This window comes from Ustilago hordei, assembly GCF_900519145.1.
Source record: "Ustilago hordei strain Uho2 genome assembly, contig: UHO2_contig_11, whole genome shotgun sequence".
Classification (NCBI taxonomy): domain Eukaryota; kingdom Fungi; phylum Basidiomycota; class Ustilaginomycetes; order Ustilaginales; family Ustilaginaceae; genus Ustilago; species Ustilago hordei.
In genome coordinates, this window is record NW_024545272.1 from 76148 (window position 1) to 98989 (window position 22842).

A 22842-nucleotide genomic window follows, 5' to 3' on the forward strand; every position below is an offset into this window, starting at 1 on the left:
GCCTTTTTTTTTTTTTCCTGACCATTGTTGGCGTCTGCCTGTAGTGCAACTTTGGCTCACACTATGACATGAACTGGGCAGATCGACTTTCAGCATGCTTGCTCGACATTCAATCACACTACTTGTTCACAGTCTGGTTGCAGAATCAAAGGATAACAGAACGATTCTTCGGTCAACTCGAATACTATTTACAAACATGTCGACTGGACCATCTTGCTCTCTCATTTCAATCGAGCTTGAGTTGATCGGGATTCCTAAGGGTCAACTTGATTCTACTACCCTCCTTAGCTGGCAGTACAACCATTGATTGATAATCTGGATCAGGGAATTTGGACTCCAACTCCCATTTGAACAGTCTTACGAAGGTGGCAAGGATCACACCGATTTGCAGATAGGCAAACTGTTCTCCGATACACCGGTGTCTTCCTGCACCAAAAGGAAGATAAGGCGAGTTGGCACCTGTAGAAATCATTCCGAATCCGAAGTCAGCTTGTTCTTCACCATTATCCTGCATAGCCTTTGCGGTTGCTAGGTCGAGCCAGCGATGCGGGTCGAAGGAGGAGGCGGAGGACCAGAGGAGTGGATCGACTTGAGAAACTCCGGGGGCAGCCATTATGTAGTGTCCTTTTGGAATGACGAGTCCTTCATCAGAGCCTTTCCTGCTAGAGGTGCAGGAAGAGACAGTCGGTGGGACGGCGAGATCGGCTTTTACGTATCGCATAATACTATGCAGAGGAGGGTGCAATCTCAGGGTTTCCTTGACGACAGCATCCAGTAGCGGAACCGAAGTTTTCTGCGTTTCGTAATCCAATTCCCTCAACTTAGCGCCTTCATCGCCATACACCTTGACCTGCTCCTCGTAGAGCTCCTCGATAATCTCGGGCCTGGAGGCCAACCTAAGTAACGCCCATGATCCAGTGGCACTAGACGTATGTTGACCCGCCATCAAAAGTGCGATCATCATATGAGCAATCTCTACGGGGCTCAATTGCCTTCCATTCTTATATCTCTGTTCCATCAATGCTGCGATCATATCATTTTCCCCCTCCTCCTCTTCTGGCCCGTCACCGCCTGTGCGACCAGCGGCACGTCGCTTGGCAACAATATCCTGATAATACTCTGACATCTTCTTCTGCGCTTTATCCCTCTTAAAGTTGGACGGCAGCGGCAGGTTGGGAATGACAAAGTTAATCGGAGTGAAACCTGAGTCCAGATCGTGGTACAACTGGGCGAAACTCTTATCCAATCCCTCTCTAACCTCCTTACCCTGGAGAGTTCGGGATGCAGTGAGGATGATGACTTCAGACATGGCTTGGAAGATATCAACCCGGAAGCTCTTGGCTCCTTTCTGCACCGGTGCAAATCTCGGATCGGTCCTGATGTATTCCTTCACCTCATCCACAATCTGAGGTACGTAAACCCTGAAGTTCTCGACGCTAAGACCGACCTTGACGAATTTCTTCTGCTCCATAAACACCGCATTTGGAACATCGTACACTACTTGCTTACCGAAAACAGGTGTGGTGAGATGCGTGTAGGCGTCTTCTGCGGTAACCTGTTGATGTTTTGCATTGAAAACGAGATTGCTACCTTTGGGACCAAGCGCCACCGTAATTCGACGCCCGAGAAGGACGAAAGTGAATACATCACCGTACTTCTCGCGGCATTCGAAAAAGAACTTGTACGGATCAATACCGTAGTAGATCGCACTACCGATCACGGGGACAAAGTGGAACACGACAGGAGGCAGGTTCTTGGGTTTAGGCAGCAGAAGCTGGCAAGCAACGTTGAAGACGATTGCCAGCAAGGGGATCAAGATGGCAAGGGAGAGGGCCTTGACAGCGGCAGAAGAGTCTGCTAGGGGGGTAAGGGCGAACAGCTGGCCCACTATCGAGCCTGAGCTGCTGTTGGACACCATCTTGACCGTTGGTGTTGATGCTGATCCTAATGGAGCAGAGAGAAGATGGAGATGGAGCAGACAGGAGACAGACGAGTTAGTCGCACAAAACCGTGTCACTTTCCAGTTTGCGTGCGTGTGAAAAAGAAAAAAGAAAAAAAAGAAAAAAAGAAAAAAAAAACACACACACCAGCGCGACTCTCTCGGCCAATAAAACACGAGAAAATCGGATGATGTTGAGTTCTGATTTTCACAGCCAGGCTACTGTACAGTATATCGGCCCATCACCCTGGCTGTATCGGCGATCGATCTTGCTCTAGCCTAAAGACCCTGTCGCCATGATCACTTGGTTTTTACACTCACACCACTCGCAATCGAACCAGACCGATATGATGAACAAAAACATAGCATTGCGTACAAATACAAGCACTCCATATCCCCTTGGATGTGGCCATCACCTCTGTTCACTTCTGCAGGTGGTAATAGTCGCTATCAACAACCTGTTGACCCTGCTGTTGGGGTGTACTCGACTTGTAATGCGCCAAACCCTTCTCAACATCACTCGCACCCACACTTGCCTCTCCTTCCTTCCCCTCCTCCCTTCTTTCCCGCTCGATTCCCAGTGACTCGCCATCCCACATCTCGCTTTCCCAACTCTCCGGTTCCAACCAAACCCATTTCTCCCTCACAACACTCTTGCCCCCCACCACGGGCCAGATTTCGCACAGTGCGACATACACGCCACCTGCAACCAAAAACCCGATCGGATAGGCCAGGATATACATCCTCTCGGCCGCCGTACTTACTTGTGCTCCCAGTACGCCTGCAAAGCCTGTGACTGTCATTGCAATGCCGGCCATGTAGGCGACGAAAGCTCTCAAGTTGAATCCCCAGGTGTAGTGGTACTCGTGGTGTTTGTCCGCGCTGAACATCGAAGGCATGTGTAGGAGGCCGCGTTTGACAATGTAGTAGTCCGCCATCATAGTGCCACTGATGCTCGAGAGGAATAACGAGTAAGCGCTAAGGTAGGTGGCAAAGTTGTTCGAAGAAGAAAGAAGGTTCCAAGGACACATAGCAAACCCTACCGCTGCTGCTACAAGACTCCCTCTTCTGATATTGATAAACCTCGGGCAGGCAGCTGCTAGGTCATGTCCCGCAGAAAGCGAGTTGGCAGCAATGTTGACTCCAATCTGACCAATGATAAAAGCCATAGCGATAAACCAGACTCCAGCCCTTGTCCCTGCATCTCCTGGACTCCTTAATAACCTCTCCCCCAGCAGGTCTACTGGATTCCAAATCAACTCGCCATATATCACCGTGCTGCTACTAGCAATTATGATGCCCAAAAAGCTAGTAATAGAAAAAGTCAAGGGGATGGCGAGGATCTGACTCCACTTGACACTTCTCTTATCCTTTGCCATTCGAGAAAGATCGGGGATGTTTAGAACAAGAGTCGCCATATTGGAAATGCAAGACATAAGCGAGGCCATAAACTGCCATCCAAATGCACTTGCTTTCAACTTGCCCGGCTGACGAATGATCGGACCCAACCCTTTGGCATCTACGATCGACCAAACAAAGAAGGCGATCGCTGCAACAGGTACTACAATACTCTTAAAGTTGAAAAACAACCTGATCTTACTCGGATGAACAACGACCAGGGGTAACGAGACAAGGGAAAAGATAAAGAAGCTGAGGAATTCCTTTGTCGTAAGTCCGGCACTGTCAGGCAACCCATTTGCAATCCTAGCATAGCTAGGAAACATACTCTCCAGAACCAACGTAACACACTGCCCACCAATATACGCTTGCACTCCGTACCACACCGAGGCCATAACAGCTCTCTGTAAGACAGGCCATAAGGCACCCCAAACTCCAAAGGTACTCCTTGCTAGGATGGGAAAACTAATATGATACACCGCACCAATCCTCGCCGTCATGACCACCAAAAATGCAACAGCGAAATAACCTACAATGATAGCCACCCATGCTTGCCACCAGCTTAAACCGGCAGAAACAGCGGTGGAAGCAATCATGAACGTGTTGAGGTTCAGTCCGTCCGAGATCCAGAAGGTGGCAAAGTTGTGCCAGGTCCAAAGGCGACTTGAGGGCGCGACGGGGAGAAGATCTTTGTTGCGAAGCATCGAGTTGGCTAGCGATTCTCCGGGACGCCGTTCCGAGCCCGAAATGCAGGCTTTGGCCATGACGCGTTTGATGAGAGTCATTGTGACAAAGACTTGCCGTGGCAAGGGAGGGGCTGGACGAAGAAGGTCTGTCGGGAAAGGGATACGAAAGGCTATAGATGGATCAAGGGAGGTGCGAAAGGTAGGGGACTACATGGAATGAGGCGGAGCGAGGCTGGGATATATGTATCAAGCATCCAGTGTAGCCTTTCAATGCGTTTGTTCTACTGCCAACATTGAAACAAAGCGAGAGTCGTAAGACAACTCATGCGCAAGGGAGGAGGGGCTTCCTATCACATGGCAAACTGCCAAAGCCACCTTCATCGAAGAACGGCACCTCGAGCGAGATACGGATAAGCGATGAAGAGCAATAACCGAGCTTCCCTTCCCACCCCCACTTCACTTGACAGAGAATCAAGCCAAAACCGTGGGAAGAGGATGCCAGGATGTGCAAGTGTAGCGCTTTGCTTATCTCCCAACCAGACGGTATTGCTATTTGCCTCTGATTGGCTGTCGAAAAGGGCTCATTTGCACTGTGAGACTGCTGATAACGCGCGGGAGGCGGTTAAAGTCAGTTTATCGCTCGATTGCCTTTTTTTATTGGCCCGCAGATTGATTCGGTATGACGGCCGAGTTTCCGTTCGCAGTATGGGTGGCGATAAGTGACATTCTCCTCCTCCTCCTCCGCCGCTCTCCCCGCAAACATACTGAAATGCCAGTTGTGATGGGCAGTTTGTGTCTTGCGATACCGACTCTCTTTCAGCTCTCGGTCGAGATTGCGATCGAGGAAAGCAATACCAGTATGCATGAGCATCACGTTGACGTTGGCTGTGGGTTTCAGATACCCGGCACTTTTCAACATGTTTGCTGCCTTCTCTCTCTAAGCCGTTTCATCAAGCTCTGATGGATGAGGCGAGTTCACTCTGCACACACTAGATGCTTCTGCTTGAGACAAGATCCGCACGTGGCATTACTCCTTCAGGCACCCTCACTATCAACCTTCTTCGCTATCAACCTTCTTCACCATCATCCCAGCGTCCACCCCTAGGACGTTGGCCACATCAACCAGACTCTCCCTTTGCTGTTCAGCATACAGTTCAAAGTAATCCAAAATCCTTCCTCCCACCGCAGCCTCGAATCTCTTCCTTGCTTCCTTCGCGTCCACCGCTCCCTCCTGCTGCTTCTCGCTCTTGCTCGCTGCCGAGGAGGATCGAGGTAGGTTAGACTGGAAAATACCTGCAGCAGAGGCTGGTAGGAAGTCTTCATACGTGATCGGTTCCGCTTCCAATGCCCCCTCTTTTACCATATCTGCCAGTCTTGCACTAGCGCACATCTCCCTCGCCTTCCCCCCATCCCTAACACTAAACATAAAATACCCCAACCCCTCACTCAAGATCATATCCCTGTCATCGGGAAAGCCATCCTCAAACACCTTCTGCAGTATCTCGGCACATTGCTCCTTACCCATCCTCTCCCCTCTCCCTTCCCTCTCTCTTTTCTCCTGTGCAACTTTCGCCATCAACTCGTCATACAGCCTGGCTCCTTTGGGCGTTAGCGACTGCCCCCTTGCCTCGATCTCACCAAACCTGGCCTGATGTCTCCCTTCTTCCTCCCCACGGTCGCCTAAAAACACCACTCGTTCACGTAATGCATGAAAACTAGTCTGTCTCAGATAAATCCCCTCCCTCCTCGCCGGCGGGCCTTCGACGACCTCCTTGGCATCAATACCCTGCAAAATCATGCGTCTCTGCACCGCATCAATATCTAGCGTCCTTGGGGTAAGATGATTAATGTGCGGTCCACGGAAGCTTACAATGTCCGCAACTAGAGGGTGGGTTGCCGACAGAAGTCTGTACTCTTCCATCGAAACAGGTGTGTTCGGGTGCCAGGCGAAAATCTTGACCACCTCCTCTACAAACTCGAGCGCTTCCGAACGGGTTAGGCCCTTGACGCCCATCTCCTGATCATCTTGGTCAGTATCCATGGGCAGTTGCGATTCTGCTTGAAGCAGGAGAGACATGCATCGATCGCTGAGGATTTTTCGCTTACTCAACAGTTGCTCTGTCAGTTGTCTCGTCGTGGTTTCAGAAATGAGATCGATGCGCAGTAGGGAGCAGAAGATCCTGAAGGGATTCTTTTGCAACTCTTCCTTGCGTACCGGTCTGAATGCGGTTGCGTGGATGGGTAATCCTGCGTCAGCCCAAAGATCGTAGTAGCCTACCGCATGCATTCCGAACAGCTTAAAGATCCTGGACAGCAGGCTAAGTTCCTGGGCGTTACCGACGCGGATTGCTCCGTGACGTTCTACGTTCAATCTAGAACTCTCATCATCGCTGATGACATGCGCGTTTGCACCAATAACGTCCGAATTAACGCGGGAGATAATCGATAGAAGATCGCCATAAAGAGGCACTTCAGAACGATACATGGTGCTCATTGAGCTTGCTAGTACCGCCCTCAACTGAGTCGACGTAACATGGTCCGACATTCCAGAACAAGATGAGGAAGCGGAACTGCTGCTATCGTCAGTAGAGCCTAATGCGGGGAATGATTCGGATTGCGACTGAAGAAACCAAGCACCTGGCCTAAAAGTGGGCGACTTACTCAACGCCCCTCCTCCTCCGTCAACTAGAGGATTGCAAGTGGTGGTAGTAGGTGCCATTTTCGACTTGGAGGGAGAAGGAGTGAGAGAAGAGCTCCGTCGACTGCGACCAGACTTAGCTGTAGTAGTAGGTGAAGAGTCCAATGGACCTAGCGTTCGGAGGTAGAGTTGAGCTATGCAATGGTGGACGTTGCAACGATCGCTATCAGTTCTTCGAGGCTTGGAATGCCGTGCTTCTGATGATGTCGAGCGGATGAAGGTGTAGTGTTGGGAAGAGTACATAACAGGCGAAGGCCAGATTCCTACGCAGTACTTGGCTCTGTGCCGGCGCAAAGCAAATGTAAAGGTGTAGACTGAAAGGCGTATGGCCGGGCTGAGGAGGAGGGAGGAGGGAGGAGGGGGGTTTGATATACTCTTCCAGCCTCTCCTCAGACAGTGGGTCCACAACACAAGCCAACATCGCGCTCTTGCCGAAGCCTACCAACACCTCGGAATCGAGGCTTGAGCTTGACTCATCTTGCACCAAAGACACCTTTGTGTCATGTGTTGCAAGCCAAACCTCTAATTACCATATCCACTCAAAGGAGGCCGAGGAAGAGTGCGTAAGGGGCGCCAACCCGGTAAAATGCCGGCGAGCGATAGCGACATACTTAGGGGCGGATTGCGGTTTAACAGCGTTTCATCGGTGGAATAGCGAGGTCTGCGAAATGCCGGATTTTCGGTGAAATGCCGAGCGTCAACTGCCACTGCTGTCAGACTGAGCACCGACGCTTAACGACGGGCATCCTTACCCACACCAGGATTGAGAATGAGAACATATATGAGAGAGAGAAAGAGAGAGAGGAAGAGTGCTCCCATATCCCCCATAACATCACAGCCAACGAGACCTCCTTGCTCCCCTTTCGATCTCGTAACTCAACATGTCGCCTTCAGCCACAATCCCTGACACCACCCCTTCGAACACTCGCGCCACCGCTCCGGTTAAGCGCACCACCAACACTTGTTCCGTCGAAAGCGTCTTTGCTGCGCTCGACCTCCCCCCTCCAGGCTCGCGCATCTGCGGTCTATTCGACGGAACCTGGCATCATGGCTCATCCACCACCACGCCTCTCACCTCAACCAACCCTGCGACTGGCGAAACGCTAGCCACGGTCTCGTGTGCCACTCCCTCCGAGGTTTCTTCCGTCCTCGCTGCTGCTTACTCGGCACAGCGTGTTTTCGCCAAACTACCTGCTCCGGCTAGGGGTGCGGTTATGAAAGATATCTGCTCGGCCTATGTCGAGCACAAAGATGCCCTTGGAGCGCTCGTTTCTTTGGAAATGGGCAAAGTACTGAGTGAAGGGAAAGGCGAGGTGCAGGAGGTGATCGATGTAGCAGACATGGCTGTCGGTCTTTCCAGGAGTATCAAAGGCAATGTTTTGCCGAGTGAAAGACCAGGACATGTGATTTACGAACTACCCAACCCATTGGGGTTGGTGGCCGTCATTACGGCGTTTAACTTCCCAGTTGCAGTGCATGGATGGAATTTCTGCTTGAGCTTTGTTGCTGGTAATGCTACTATCTGGAAGCCTTCCCCCACGACACCCCTCACCGCTATCGCTACGACCAAACTTCTGGTAAAGGTGCTCGAAAAGCACGGCTTGCCAACTGCGCTTGCTGCTTTGGTGTGTGGAGATGTCGAAACAGGACAAGCTCTCACGCAGGATGACCGGGTTCAGCTTACCAGCTTTACTGGTTCCGAGGCAATTGGAAAGGTAGTTGCCAAAGACGTCGCTGGTCGTTTGGGCAAGATCTTGCTCGAGCTAGGTGGAAACAACGCTGCGATTGTATTGGACGATGCAGACCTAGACCTAGCAGTACCAGCAGTTGCATTTGCTGCAGTCGGAACTGCTGGTCAACGTTGCACCACCACCCGCCGTCTCCTACTGCAGCGAGGCATTGCTGATGCATTCCTAGCTAAACTCGTCAAGTTCTACGAGTCTCTCCAATCCAAAAACCTAATCGGAGACCCTACCGACCCTTCCATCCTTTGCGGCCCACTACACTCGCCCCGAGCAGTCTCCAAATACTGGGAAACTCTCGACACAATTCGCTCTTCAGGTGGAAAGATCCTCTTTGGGCCTTCCTCACCCTCCTGCCCAGGCCTGCACCCAACGCTTAGCAACTCAAAAGGAAACTTTGTCCTCCCTGCAATAACCCTGCCCACCAACTGCAACGACCGCGTATTCACAGAAGAAGTCTTTGCTCCAATCCTAAACGTAGCTCTTTTCTCCACGCTCGAGGAAGCTGTACAACTAAACAACTCCGTTCGACAAGGTCTAAGCAGCAGTCTCTTCACAAAAGATCTAAAAAACGTCGGAGAGTGGCAAGGCGCACTTGGAAGCGACTGCGGCATTGTAAATGTCAACGTTAGTACCAGTGGTGCAGAAGTAGGCGCCGCTTTCGGAGGTAACAAAGCAACTGGCTGGGGTAGAGAGTGTGGTGGTGATGCTTGGAAACAGTATTCTAGGTGGTCTACTAGTACCGTTAATTACTCGGGCCTCGTCGCGCTAGCTCAGGGGGTCAAGTTCGATGCTTGACCTCAGTGCAGAAGGGAAAGGTGTCTATGATGGAATGATGTTTGCGTTTTGATATAAGTTCGACTGTGTGACTGTGTTTAGAGTGCTTGGCCGTCGAGATTTTCTTCAGCTTCCATCAAAGCGTTTCCTTTTCAAGGTACAGCAAGGTCGGCCATCTCTTGGCCGTCCAAGTCCTCCTCCTGAGCTTCGGTCGTTGGATGTGCGGAGGTGGTGTCCTCCTCTTCCACCACTTTCCCATATCCTGCTGGCTTCCAAGTAACAGGCGGTTGATCAAACACCTTCCTCAACCTTTCCAGTACGTGCGGAGAAACAACGATCCACCCCTCCCAAACTTGCAGTACATCCAAGAGCTTTGCCCGGAACTCCTCCCTCCTGATTCTGCCAGCAAAGCTCTTCACTACTTGACCCATGTGTGCAAAGATCAACGGCAACTGAGCCTCTAATGCTGCTCTGTACCTCCAAGCATTCGAGATTGGTGTTCCGGAATTGTGCAGAATATCACTGAGCGCGTAGAGTCGGGCGAGCTTGCGTGGGATCGGGGTTGTGGGTCGAAGTAAAGAGGATGTGAGGATGGAGACGACAGTGGGGTAGGAGGAGGAGTGGTCGATGGCGAACGAGGTGATTCTGGCTATGCGGTCTCGGCGAAGGGTGAGGGAGCGGAGCATGCAGATGAGACGACGACGCGCGAGGGGACCAAGTGGGGTAGAGGAGGATGAGGGGAACGTCGAGTGGCCAAGATGGTTGGATTCAGATTCTTCCCCGGAATCGGTGGAATAGAGTTCGTCGCTGCCTTCATCGTTGAACTCGCGCTCCTCTTCTGGTGATGAGGTGGGTAATGGGGTATAGTGCGGATCCAAGCACATCCGAAAGTGATGGTATAGCGGTGACTTGTCATCAAAGAGAAAGCTGAATTTGGAATTATCCCTCTCCCTCTCCCGCAGTATGCCTTCAAAGTTGCGCCCGCCGTTACTCTTGACCCTCGAAGCAAGCGTTTCGATGAACAATCTTTGCGTCTCTCCTCCGATCTCTTCCACTCTCCGCTTGACTCTCTCCCTCTCGGCCTCTTTCTTCACCCTTCGATGCCGAACGACCAGCTTGGGCACAACTGCCTTCCCACCGCTTTCACCCGCTTTCTCCTCGGCCATCATCTCCCTCCTCCTCTGCATGGGATACATGGCCCTTTGTGGCAAGGGCATACTCTTCCCCCAACTCAGCTTCAACCTAGTCCCACCCCAAACCGCGCCATCTGCCTCCCTGAACCCCCTCTCCGCCTCGCCTCTAGTCATATACGCGACAAAGCCGGTCAAGCGGCCCATTCTATCCCTCCCCGCTTGTTCCCCCCTAGGCCACATGATCTTGACGGTCGCCACATCTCCCCATTCTCGGAAAAACTCTGCTACCTGCCTCTCATCGACGTTCGGTGGCAGCGAGACAATGCAGATATTAGTGGTGAGTGGGTCGGAGACGAGATCGCGAGAACCAGGTTTGGCGAGCGTCTCGTGTGCGAGAAGGGTAGAGATGGAGGTGTTGGTGGTCGAAGCCAGCATGGACAGTCGAGATTCGCGTTCGGCTTGGCAAGATTGGAGTTCGGAGAGGAAGGAGGTCATTGCTTGTCGTTTGCGTGGTGGTTTTGTAGCTTCCATCCGAGGTGTGGATTGGTGAGAAGCGGTTTCTTCGGGGCTGTCTTGGTCTTGGTCTTGGTCTTGGTCTTGGTCTTGGCGGAATGCTGTGCTGGCTCGTTTTGTTGATGGTGAGGTTTCCTTTTTGCTGTTAGCATTCTTCCAAGATGCTTCGAGCGAAGCAGAGGGTGGTGGTGGAGCTAGTTTGGCTCGTGATCCGACATACGCTTTCCCACCAGCCGCGAGGAATGCCGATGCTGGCTTTCTAGGCCGTTGTTCTCCATCTTGGCGATGACTAGAGACGGCGAGATCGGCCACATCGCCCTGCATAGCAGCAAGGAATTCGTTATAAGCTCTCGCAGCATCTTGTTCCGCCTGTTTTTTCTTTCTTTCTTCTGCTTCTCGTTCCTTTTGCACGCGTGATTTGACTTTCCCTGCGCCATGCTGGAACTTTTCCCGTTTGAGCCGCTCTGCTAGTTGCTGCTCCTCTGCAGCGATGGCGGCGATAGCATCTTGCTTTTGAGCACGGATGTAGGCGAGGACATCTTTGTCTGGTTCTGGTGACGGTGTCGATACTCGTGGCTGCGAGTCTCGGTGTGGAAGCCGAGATGGAGGAGATGGATGAGGAGGAGATGGATGAGGAGGGGCGTAGGAGGAGGAGCCCGAATCGGGGTCGTGGAAGCTTCGAAGGGGGCGTGGACCTTGGGAGCGATGGTGGTGGGGTGGTGGTCTTGGGTTGCTTGGACCAGGCTGTTCTGAATCGTCGCAGCCCAAATCGACACGAGACAATCGCGATGGTCTCTGACCGCTGCCACCTCCTGACATGACGGATAGCCTTGCAATGCTGAACGGTGTTGGTCAAGAGGCACAAGATAGTACCAAGTTGGACCCTGAACTTGCTTGCCACAAGACGGAACTCGGGACTCGATCCTGGTGTTACCCGGCCGACAGATTTCCAAAATCAATTCTGGTGTTACCCGGCCGACAGAATTCCAAAATCAAGTCTGGTTGAATTGAAGATAACAATTAATACGCGGCGTTATCGGGGTCACGATCAGACTCCCTTTAACAACAGTTGTATGTTCTATGTAATGCTTAGTTTTCATAGTGCGAACCTAAATGACAAACATGTATATATACTCCATTCACTGCTCTAGTCCTATCTGAGGTGGGACATGTCACTTCATCTGTACTCCTATGTTGCTATGATACTGAGTGCCACTGAGCTGTTGCCATGACAACAATCATATATCTCATTGTGCTTCTCACTTAAGTAAGCCTCCTGTGCCTTGGTGTCTCAGCCGTGACATGTGCATCTTGCTTGAGTTGCTGATGCATCTTCAACTCCCCCCTTTGGTGGGATCTCCAGCCCTATCATCCTAGCCAATTGTGAGGTGTTGAGACCCTGTAAAGGTTTTGTTAAGACATCTGCAATGTTGTTTGCTGTCCCAACATGTTTGATTGCCACATCACCCTCTTGCATGTGATCGCAGATGAAGTGATACCATGTGTCGATGTGCTTTAACTTCCAGTGTTTGGCTGGATCTTTACTCACCTGTATGCATCCCTGGCTATCAGTGTATAGTATGGGCCAAATGTCCATGATCTCCAAATCCCGGAGCAAATATGAGAAGAACAATGCTTCTCACACCGCCTCGGAAGCGGCAACGAACTCTGCTTCAACTGCTGACAATGCTACACATTTTTGAATGTGAGACTTCCAACTCACTGGGCATCCATACACATATGTTATTGACCCTGAGGTGCTCCTTCGTCCATTTGTGGGGTCAGATGCCCAGTTTGCATCGGTATACATCATTACCGGTGTATCCGAGTGCTTGTTTGCCTCCCCTCCTAAGTGTAACTGATATTCATTCGTCTGGTTCAGGTACTTTACCACATGAATAGCTGCCTTCCATGCACTGTCAATCAGGATTGACATGTATTGTGATAATACACCAACAGCGAAGGCAATATCTGGTTGGGCTGTGTTGGAGACCCATAATAGTTGGCTGACCAACTCTTGGTACTTCTTTGCTTGCTGGGGGTCACATCTCTCACCTCCAGCAATGTTCACTACACTCAGCATAGGTACCCAAGATTTCTCATTTGCTCCTCCTAACCATTTGTTCACCATTTCTTTGATGTACGCCATTAGACCCAGAGATATCTTCCTCTGCCTTCTATCACGTGTGATCTTGATACCCAGAAATTCTTTGATTCTCCCATTGTCTTGCATCTCCCATTTGTCCATGATCTCTCACTTAGTGCAGTCTACCTCATCACGACTGGGTGATGTTATCAGCATGTCATCCACATATGCTGTAATGATCATAATCTTGTTGCCTGTCCCTCTTGAATATAAGCATGGTGTGCTCGGCATGCAATGAAAACCGATCATCCAGAGATGTGAGTCTAACTCAATGTTCCATTCTCGGCCCGATTGTTTCAGACCATACAGTCCTTTCACTACCTTCAACACTTTTCCAGGTGGTACTTTGATTCCTACTGGGGGCTTTAGATATACATCATGGTGTATAGTAGAGTTCAGGTATGCTTGTTTTATGTCAATAGAGTCTATTTCCCAGTCTCATATTGCTGCAACGGCGATCACCCCTTGAATGGATTGGATGGGCACTACTGGTGCGAAGACCTCTGTGTAGTCGATGCCCTCGTGTTGGGTGAAACCTCGTGCCACGAGCCGGGCTTTGAACTTTGTTGGCACAAGGTTCGCATCCGTTTTGATCTTGAGTACCCAACATGTGTCAATGGTGTTTGCACCCTTCGGGAGGTTCGCAATCTCCCACATGCCCATCACTTCTAACCCATCCAGCTCCTTTCGCATGGCTTCTTCCCAGTGCTTTCTGTCTTCTCCATTCATTGCTTCATGTATGGTTGGGTCCAGGTTCTTTCTCCGTTCTGGTCACGTCACCATGAGTCTGAAAGATTTACTGTCAATCTGGGCTTCGGTGATTGGTCCTTGTTCCATCACTTCCGCTGTTCCTCTGCTTAATCTTTCTTCCGAATCTGTCTCCATATCCATGTATTCTTGTAGTGGCCCTTCAGCTGTTTCATCGAATATATTTTCTTTGTTGTATCCTAGATCTTCAAAGTTCTCTTCTGTCATCATCACTGGGGGCGCCTTTGTGTCAACCAGTTGCCACTCGGTTCTGTCTGACCAGCACTTTGATTCCATGAATTTTGCTGAATTGCTCCAGAATATGTTTGGATTATAGTCCAGGCTGTAGAATAGCCAGCCCTTTCTCTCCAGACTGTATCCCAAGAAAATGGATGCGACAGCTCGCTGGTCCAGTTTCTTGTTGTCCCGTTTAACTTTGGGTATGTTTACCCATGCCAGACAACCAAACACTCATAGAAGTCTTAAAGCTCACTCTGGCGACTTGCCAAACATGACTTGGTAAGGGAATTCATTATCAACACTCGGAGTGAGGTTTATTTTGAATGCTGCAGCTCTGATTGCATATGGCCAGAACTTCTTGGGTAGTCTCCTCTGCATTAGCAATGTCCTTGTCTTTTCTCCAAGTGTCCTGTTCATTCTCTCTACCTGTCCATTTTGTTTACTGTTGTATCCTATGGTGGTTTGCCACTCTATGCCCCTTTCTAGTGACCATTCCAATGCATCATTGCTTCTCCATTCGGTTCCTTGATCGGATCAGATCACTTTTAGCTTCTGATCCATCTGTGTTTCCAGGAACGAAACAATCCTTTTGAGTTGCATAAATGCATGACTCTTTTGTGTCAATGGCTGTGCATACACATACTTGCTATGGTTGTTGACCAGCACTAATGTGCACATGTACTCCATCACATGGGACGAATCTATTATTAGATTGGTATGGATAAGATCCAGGGGCCCTACAGCTCTTTCGCTGCTACCTTGCCCCATTCGAGTGCTTGTGCTCTTGGATTGTACACACTGCTCACATGTCAGAGTGGTGTTTGGATCCAATTCCATGGTATGCTTATCTTTTAACTTGCTTGTGATCGCTTTAGTTTTATCCCTCCCTGGGTGTCTGAAATGCTCATGCCATAGTTGTTGCTTTGAAACTTTCAGCTCATTCTCAATATGCTCAAACTCCTCATCAATGCCTTCAAACAATGGTGTTGATGTGGCCATTGCGCTTTCTTGCCATGTGTCACCTCAGAACTCCAAAAGTCCTCACTCGTGATTCTTTGCAATCTTAAGTGTCATGCCATTTGTTAGAAAAATTTGACCGCTGGTTGTGTCCAATATCACTCATGCTCCTTCATCCATTAATGAATTCGTTGACAGAAGGTTAACATTAAGGTGCTTCACATATAATACATTTTGTAGGGATATTTCCCTGTAATCTGTTGATATGCTTGCATCTCCTATAGCTGCCACTTCCAAGACCTCGCTTCCAGCAGTAATTATCCACTTTCAGCAAGTTCTTGGATGGATGAGCATGCTATAGTTGTTCACCATATGATAACTTGCCCCCGAATCCAAGATCCAATGAGCTGTCTCTTTTGTGTTCAGGGGGTCTTGCCACTTCAGTGGGAGGGTGAGGGAGCACCACACTTCCTATTTAGGTTTAGCAAGGCAGGAGTCTTTGGGGATGGTGACTGAGGCATTGCATTGGCTAATACCATGCCCAGGTCGCTTGCAGATCCAGCATCAGATTCGGCATGGTCTGCCTGCGTCCCTCAGGCTCATGTGGCTGTTGTCAGCCTCGGCTTCGGTCTCTCTGGTCCATTTGTTTTGATTGTTGTTGCTGGCAGTTCTAGCACTGGCTTGTCGGGGGTCAATCTTTTGCATGGGAATGCTCTCGACAGTGGTCTGCTGGATGCTTAGTGCAGTGGCTAGGGTGTTGAAGTTGATTTGATGGATGGTAGTGACCATCTCCTTATACACCAGATGCCAGATCATGCATTTCTGCAGAGCCAAGAACAATGTATCATCAGCAAATGGTTTGCCGAGGAGGCTGCTTTCAGTCTGTATGGACCGGATCTCTTGAATTAGCTTTCTGACATCCGAGTGAAACATCTTTGTATCATTGAGCTGCGAGATGAGTGCAAGTCTGTGAGATGTTTTGGTGGCTTCGTTCATGAGACTGTTTTCGATCTTTCTCCATACTTGATTGAAAGTAAGGTACTCTTTGATTACATCTAGAATGAGGTAATTTACATTGTGTTCTCCGGTAGTGTCGATTGTTCCATGCAGGGCATTAATTAAAGCATCATCGAGGGAGTGGCTCCATTTTGGGTGCTTCTTGTCATATGTTCCCTCAAGATGTTTCATCATGTGGGGCATGGATCAGAGGAAAGATTTCACATGAGCACTCCAGCTATAATAGCTGCATGACATGAGCTTTGGCATGGGTTCAAGGAGTTTTGCTAGGGTGCGAAAGTTATATCACTTGTTGCCATCATCGAAGTCAGAGTCAGAGTCAGTGTCTTTGTTGGCTTCATTGTCGATGACCTCCGGCTCGTTCTCGTTCGTGGCATCATTGTCTACCTGAACCTGGGTGTTCTTGCCTTTTCTGCTTCCTTTGATCCTTATTTCGGTGTCTTCTACCATTGTTGTCGATGAGTTTCGGTTGGCTCAGTGATAGCTTCTTCAGACTCTTAATCAATTGAAGATAACAATTAATACGTGGCATTATCGGGGTCATGATCAGACTCCCTTTAACAACAGTCGTATGTTCTATGTAATGCTTAGTTTTCATAGTGCGAACCTAAATGACAAACATGTATATATACTCCATTCGCTGCTCTAGTCCTATCCGAGGCAGGATGTGTCACTTCATTCATACTCCTATGTTGCTATGATACTGAGTGCCACTGAGCTGTTGCCATGACAACAATCATATATCTCATTGTGCTTCTCGCTTAAGTAAGCCTCCTGTGCCTTGGTGTCTCGGCTGTGACACGTGCATCTTGCTTGAGTTGCCAACACATCTTCAACTGGTTGTTACCCGGCCGACAGAATTCCAAAATCGATTCTGGTTGTTACACGGCCGACAGAACTCTGGCTCCGGTTTTGGTTTAAATTTTCGCTGCGGCCTTGCTGGAGAAGGGAAGAAGTTGTACAAAAGCGCTTCTCGTGGCAGGCATCCTCCTTTCTTCTTCTCCTTAACGCTAAGTCGTGCCCCCGTAGGAAGGGGTACGCACCCCCGTCCACTATAAAAGCACCTCTTCGCACTGGCATCCTTGCTTTTTCCTTACGAGGACAAGACCGCCGAGGACCGTACGAGGCCGTAATGCTGGACGGAGATCCATACCATTCCCTCCTGTCTCGAAAGAGAGCGGGGAATGAGACGATGGGAATGGGTGCGTCGTAGGTAGAGGTACGCCCTTTGTTGGCGTTCCCATGACCTAGGTCGCAAGTTCTCGTTGTACATTCTTCTTTTCCACTTGCCTTCTATCCCCTTGTTCCATCCCTGCTTCTCTCGACCTCTGAACACAACTTGGTGGACGATAGATTTGTTTGGATGATACACTTTTGCAATGTATTGAGATGGGTCAACTGTGACACAGCTTGCTTTGCCAATCCTCTTGGCGCTGACTGATGTGGGGGAGCGGCTTGTCTGGGGCAAGCGCAGACGGTGAGGTTTTGTGTGTTCAGCAATGACTTTCATCCTTCTCCACCGACTTGTTTCAACCGAGTCATTCTCTTGCACAAAGTCATCAGGAGTCTTGGGCAAATCCTTTCAGGTGCCTTTGCATCTTAAAAATGCACCGACAAGGTTGATGAGCGAGATAGGATGTGGCAAACAGTATAGGTACCAGCCCATATTTGCTCATCCGGTGTTGCAGGAGTTTTTTCCGGAACAACTTAGCGGGACTAGGTTCTTGTCCCCTCCACCACCGTCATCGCAAGACGGAGAAGGAGGGGAGAGAGGAGAAGGGAAAGGGAAAGGGAAAGGGAAAGGGAAAGGAGAAGGGAAAGGAAAAGGAAAAGGGGAGGAGAAGGGAGAATGGCATCATGAAAGTATGCATAGTCGTATGGAGAAAAGAGCGGGAGTGGGGCCCTGTCAGAGGATGTTTGAGGTAGGTGCAAGATGGGTGGATTTGCATCTGTTGGATGAATGGAAGAGGGAGAAGAATGGTGATAGGGAATGGCCAGGGAGGACAAGGCTGATGGAGGTTTTGGAGAGGATGCAAGCTCGACCATCAGGGGAGGGAGCGAGGGCGGAACATGCGCCAGAAACGTAGCTTTCGCCAAACGTAGTGGTGAAGAGTAAAGATGAACATGAGCTTTTGCCTGTGTGTGGGAGTGTGTATATACAAAGAGCGATAACTTGATGAGATGTGTTGTATCCGTTCGAATGTCTATAGCTCTGCTTGGAGCCAACGCATCCTGTCTTGGCGACCACTTGCGCTCTACTTGCGACCGTAGACAGTCTTCCTGCCCAAATCAAAGGGAACATACTTATGCCTGATCATATGTTTGATCTGTCTCCTCATCGTAATCGTAAACAATACACAAAAGTACATCAACAGAATCGGCCAAAACACGGGCACATCAAAAGCACTACTCGTCGTCGCCAACAAACTCAACCCGACCGCCTGGGTAGCACTCAACCAAAACTTGAACTCGGGCAACCTGCGAATAAATGGCCTGAACTCATCATCTCCACTCTGCGCATTCAAGGAACCACCAAAGACACCTGACATCAACCCTCCTCCATTACCGCCTTTACAACCAGAAGAGGAGGAAGAGGTGGGTAGACCCGGTTCACCCTCTTCGACATCCTGTTCAGCAAGATCTTGTTCGTAAGAGGGATCGAATTTCGGGGTTAGGAAAGCGAGGAAGAGGTTGAGAAGGTAGATGAAGAGAGCGTAGCAAACAATGTACCATCCTTGCGAGAGAATGATACGAAGCATGAAGAGCAAGAGGAGAAAGCTTGTTGCTCCCCATCGTTGGAGCGGGTAAGGAGTGGTCGAATCGAGCAAGGATTGGTAACGTTGTTGAAGTTTAGAGGTGTGAGCGATCAACGCTTCGATCTGGCGTGGGGCGGAGGGATTCAGTCCGTCGTCTGGGTCGTCTGCTCTCATCATCTTGGCGAGAGGCTAGAGGCGAGAGGCTAGATGCGAGAGGCTAGAGGCGAGAGGCTAGATGCGAGAGGCTAGAGGCGAGAGGCTAGATGCGAGAGGCTAGAGGCGAGAGGCTAGATGCGAGAGGCTAGAGGCGAGAGGCTAGATGCGAGAGGCTAGAGGCGAGAGGCTAGATGCGAGAGGCGAGAGGTGGTGGCTAGGATGTTGGTGGTAGGCTAGGATGTTGGTGGTAGGCTAGGATGTTGGTGGTAGGCTAGGATGGTGGTGGTAGGCTATGATGGTGGTGATAAGGAAAAGGCTCTTTTTTCGTTTCCCGAATGCCGAATTGCATTCCAATTCTTCTTGCAGAGAAGGCACAGCACTTGCACCTTCCACGCGTCGGCCCTTCTTTCCTTTCTCCCGTGCGTGTCGGCGATCTCTAAAATCCCAAATCAACAATGTTACGCCGATGCTTGTACACAGATCGGGGAAAGTTTAGCATTTCTCGGAAGCCGGAAGCCGGGATACAAATCCGAAATCTTTTTTTTCTTCTGACTCCCTTTCGCTGTAGATGGCTCGAGCGTTTGAACGAGTGCGTCATTCGGCAGCCAGCATATTGCACTCGCTGACTGCTCAGTGCAGCCTTCCTTTCTTCCTTTCTTCCTTTCTTCCTTTCTTGGCAACCATTATTACCCCCAACGAACTCGGCATCGGGCCCCCCCCTTTCCTCCCCCTTCTCCTCCTATACGGCGTCGCACTCTTGCAAAGATGATCGCAGCCGCTTCCTCGATGCGCACCACTCTCCGAGCTGGAGCCCGGATTGGTGCTCCTCGTCACCTCTCATCAACAGCTCGAGTCAAGAACGCATCGACATCACTCAAGCCCGTAGCCAGGAAAGGCGGCATCATCCGCAAAACTCTTCGATGGACAGGATACACGGTCGGCTCCATAGTCTTTGGTCTCACTGCTACCACCGCCATCATCCTTGCTCACGATGCTCTCACTTACCGTGAAGCCCACGTCGACAAGGTTCCCCTGAACCCTTTGGCACTCGAACCTAAAAGAGGTGGGCCCAAGAATCTCCCCATCCTTTGCTCGTATCCTGAAGATGAGCAGGACGAGCTGAGCAAGAAGCTTGCCGGTAAAGAGCGACTCGTCATTGTCGGAGGTGGTTGGGCAGCCGTTGGTCTCCTCAAATCCCTCGATCCTGAAAAGTACAACGTCACTCTCATCTCCCCAAACAACTATTACCTCTTCAACCCTCTCCTTCCCTCGGCCGCCGTCGGAACTGTGGAGCCTCGCTCTCTCATCGAACCTATCCGCAAGCTCCTGGCCCGCGTCCATGGACACTACATCCAAGGCTTCGCCACGGACGTCATCATGGGCGATGAACAACCCGGCACGCAGCGTCTACTCGAAGTCGGCGTCATCTCTGGCGACGACTGGGACGGCGAAGCACTCTGCGGCGGCGGAGTCACGGTTGGAGAACGCAAAGAAACCAAAGGTAAATCCATCTACGTTCCCTACGATCGACTCATTGTCGCCGTCGGCAGCGTCACCGCCTCCCACGGCGTACCCGGCTTGGAAAACTGTTTCCATCTCAAAACCATCTCGGATGCACGCAGAATCCGTTCTCATATCCTCGACAATCTCGAAGTAGCCTCGCTTCCTACCACCACGCCAGAAGAACGCAAACGCCTGCTCAGCTTCGTCGTTTGCGGTGGAGGTCCCACGGGAGTCGAAACTGCAGCTGAAATCTCGGATATGATCAACGAAGACGTCTTTGATTACTTCCCCAAAGTCCTTCGTGCACAAGCCGAGGTTCATCTGATTCAGTCTCGCGAACATATCCTCAACACCTATTCCGAAAAAATCTCAGAATACGCAGAAGCCAAATTCGCACGCGATGCAGTCGACGTTATCGTCAACGCCCGCGTCAAGCGTGTTGATCCTGATCAGGTGCTTTACACGGTCAAAGATCCCGCCACAGGAAAGGTTACGCAACTCTCGGTTCCCTCTGGCTTTACACTGTGGTCAACGGGTATTGCTATGTCACCCTTCGCCAAGCGCGTTACAGAACTGCTTCCGAACCAATCGCATCTCAAAGCACTACAAATCGACTCGCACCTTCGCGTAAAAGGTGCACCCCTCGGTACGATGTATGCTCTTGGCGACGCATCCACGATCGACAATCGTCTGATCGATTATCTATACGATTTCGTCGATCGCTACGACGCCGACAAAGACGGCCGCTTGTCCTATTCGGAATTTGAAACCTTCGCCAAAGCAATCCGACGCAAATTCCCAATCGCTTCCAAACATTTCACCAAACTGCGCGAGATGTTTGACGAGTACGATGCGGATAAAGACGGAAAACTCAACCTGAATGAGATTGCAAACGTCCTCATCGAGACAGGCAACAAAATGACCGCTCTCCCCGCCACAGCTCAGGTGGCAGCCCAACAGGGTAGCTATCTGGGCAGCAAGTTGAACAAGCTAGCCAAGAGAAGAGATCAAGGCGGAGACATGCATCCGCATACCGCAGAAGAGGTGGAGGATGTGGATGAAGAGGTGGCTAAGCCGTTCAAGTATACCAATTTCGGTAGCTTGGCATATATTGGAAATGCAGCTGCATTCGATCTGCCAATCCCGGGAGGCAGTTTTGCAGGCGGGCTGATAGCAATGTATGCCTGGAGAAGCTTTTATCTGAGCGAAAGTGTAAGTATGAGGACAAGAGCGTTGTTGTTGGGTGATTATATCAAGAGAGGCATTTGGGGCAGAGACTTGTCAAGGATCTGAGCTCGAGCTTCTTTCTATCTTGACCATGCTCATATCAGCACTGTGGTCCTTTTGCAGATCCTTCGTCTATCTTTTATCGCAATGCAAGTTGGTTCGGGTGTCGCTGTGTACTATAGTACTACTTGGTCGAGTCTGATTGAAAGCTGTATGGGCTGACCAGACGCAAACGCAATGGGGCCGAGTAGTCACAGACTGGAAAAGCATGAGCCTGTGCGCAATCTGTTGGTCTGTCTATCAAGAGCGTTTGTATTTCCTACTTGGCGGCAAACATCAGTTCGGGAATGGTCAAGGATCCTTTCTATCCGATGTGCACTAGGCAAGCTTCTCCGAGGTTGCTGCTTAAACGAGACGGTCAGCACCCTCCTTGCCCTCAGCCTCAGCAAGGAATTGCTTAACGAAGGCCTCCTCGTCACTGTTCGGAGAGGATCATGCCGATTGCACAAGGTAGATTTTAGTATGTCTTGTATTCCATCCTGTATATTGTCAGCGAGGTTGGGCGACTTACGAGCTGGAAGCGTTGATAGGGGGATCGTTAGCCTTGGCATCGGGGCTGGCACCGGAAGCGGCTGCCTTAGCCTCCTTGCTACCACCCATCTGAGTAGCGGCGATAGCACCGTAAGCGCCCAAAACGGCGAGAGCAATGTGCTCGTTAAGGACCTTGCGGCCTGCAATACCATCACCATCACCAGTACAATGTCACGAAGCTTGTCAGATACAGTGTGCGAGTGTGCGAGTGTGCGAGTGTGCGAGTGTGCGAGTGTGCGAGTGTGCGAGTGTGCGAGTGTGCGAGTGTGCGAGAGTCGATGTGTTGTGTACGTACCAGCAATTGTGTAGGACATGATGGAATGTGTATCTACTGTACCCTCGTGCGATGGTGGCTTTCCAGTGAGTGATATCGAGATGCGATGTGGGGAGATGGATTCCTTCTTGCCAGTCTTGCTCGGTTCCGAAGTTGAGCCTTACTAACAGAGAGATGACGAGAAAATAAATAGGCTTGATCACACGCTTCTCTCGGCCGTTAGGCTCTTCCCTCCTCTCCTTTTTAACCAAGACTAACAATGTTAGCACACACTTGCTCACACTCGACAGGAAACAGAAAATGGATTGAGATGCTCAAATTCCTGCACAGCTCAGCAGGGCA

At 50.4% G+C, this 22842-nt stretch overlaps 9 protein-coding genes across 9 annotated transcripts; 2 read left to right on the forward strand and 7 right to left on the reverse strand.

The window, feature by feature from the left end:
- Nucleotides 1–226: 226 nt before the first annotated feature.
- Nucleotides 227–1918, reverse strand: UHO2_04860 (putative Sterol 14 alpha-demethylase; the record flags this gene model as incomplete). The annotated part of the gene is made up of 1 exon (XM_041557391.1): nucleotides 227–1918. One exon carries the CDS (start codon nucleotides 1916–1918, stop codon nucleotides 227–229), a length of 1692 nt encoding a protein of 563 aa, XP_041413325.1.
- A 443-nt stretch (nucleotides 1919–2361) lies between these two features.
- Nucleotides 2362–4122, reverse strand: UHO2_04861 (putative uracil permease; the record flags this gene model as incomplete). The annotated part of the gene is made up of 1 exon (XM_041557392.1): nucleotides 2362–4122. The coding sequence occupies one exon, from the start codon at nucleotides 4120–4122 to the stop codon at nucleotides 2362–2364; it is 1761 nt and encodes a 586-aa protein (XP_041413326.1).
- A 952-nt stretch (nucleotides 4123–5074) lies between these two features.
- UHO2_04862 (uncharacterized protein) lies at nucleotides 5075–6964 on the reverse strand (the record flags this gene model as incomplete). The annotated part of the gene is made up of 1 exon (XM_041557393.1): nucleotides 5075–6964. One exon carries the CDS (start codon nucleotides 6962–6964, stop codon nucleotides 5075–5077), a length of 1890 nt encoding a protein of 629 aa, XP_041413327.1.
- Nucleotides 6965–7602: 638 nt separating this feature from the next.
- Nucleotides 7603–9261, forward strand: UHO2_04863 (putative aldehyde dehydrogenase family 7 member A1; the record flags this gene model as incomplete). The annotated part of the gene is made up of 1 exon (XM_041557394.1): nucleotides 7603–9261. One exon carries the CDS (start codon nucleotides 7603–7605, stop codon nucleotides 9259–9261), a length of 1659 nt encoding a protein of 552 aa, XP_041413328.1.
- A 131-nt stretch (nucleotides 9262–9392) lies between these two features.
- Nucleotides 9393–11705, reverse strand: UHO2_04864 (uncharacterized protein; the record flags this gene model as incomplete). Its single annotated transcript, XM_041557395.1, has 1 exon — nucleotides 9393–11705. The coding sequence occupies one exon, from the start codon at nucleotides 11703–11705 to the stop codon at nucleotides 9393–9395; it is 2313 nt and encodes a 770-aa protein (XP_041413329.1).
- Nucleotides 11706–15540: 3835 nt separating this feature from the next.
- Nucleotides 15541–16443, reverse strand: UHO2_04865 (uncharacterized protein; the record flags this gene model as incomplete). Its single annotated transcript, XM_041557396.1, has 2 exons — nucleotides 15541–16117; nucleotides 16283–16443. The coding sequence occupies 2 exons, from the start codon at nucleotides 16441–16443 to the stop codon at nucleotides 15541–15543; spliced, it is 738 nt and encodes a 245-aa protein (XP_041413330.1).
- A 1805-nt stretch (nucleotides 16444–18248) lies between these two features.
- UHO2_04866 (uncharacterized protein) lies at nucleotides 18249–18926 on the reverse strand (the record flags this gene model as incomplete). The annotated part of the gene is made up of 1 exon (XM_041557397.1): nucleotides 18249–18926. One exon carries the CDS (start codon nucleotides 18924–18926, stop codon nucleotides 18249–18251), a length of 678 nt encoding a protein of 225 aa, XP_041413331.1.
- A 744-nt stretch (nucleotides 18927–19670) lies between these two features.
- UHO2_04867 (putative NADH dehydrogenase (ubiquinone), 64 kD subunit, mitochondrial) lies at nucleotides 19671–21701 on the forward strand (the record flags this gene model as incomplete). The annotated part of the gene is made up of 1 exon (XM_041557398.1): nucleotides 19671–21701. One exon carries the CDS (start codon nucleotides 19671–19673, stop codon nucleotides 21699–21701), a length of 2031 nt encoding a protein of 676 aa, XP_041413332.1.
- A 339-nt stretch (nucleotides 21702–22040) lies between these two features.
- Nucleotides 22041–22540, reverse strand: UHO2_04868 (uncharacterized protein; the record flags this gene model as incomplete). Its single annotated transcript, XM_041557399.1, has 3 exons — nucleotides 22041–22113; nucleotides 22207–22366; nucleotides 22522–22540. 3 exons carry the CDS (start codon nucleotides 22538–22540, stop codon nucleotides 22041–22043), a joined length of 252 nt encoding a protein of 83 aa, XP_041413333.1.
- Nucleotides 22541–22842: the final 302 nt, after the last annotated feature.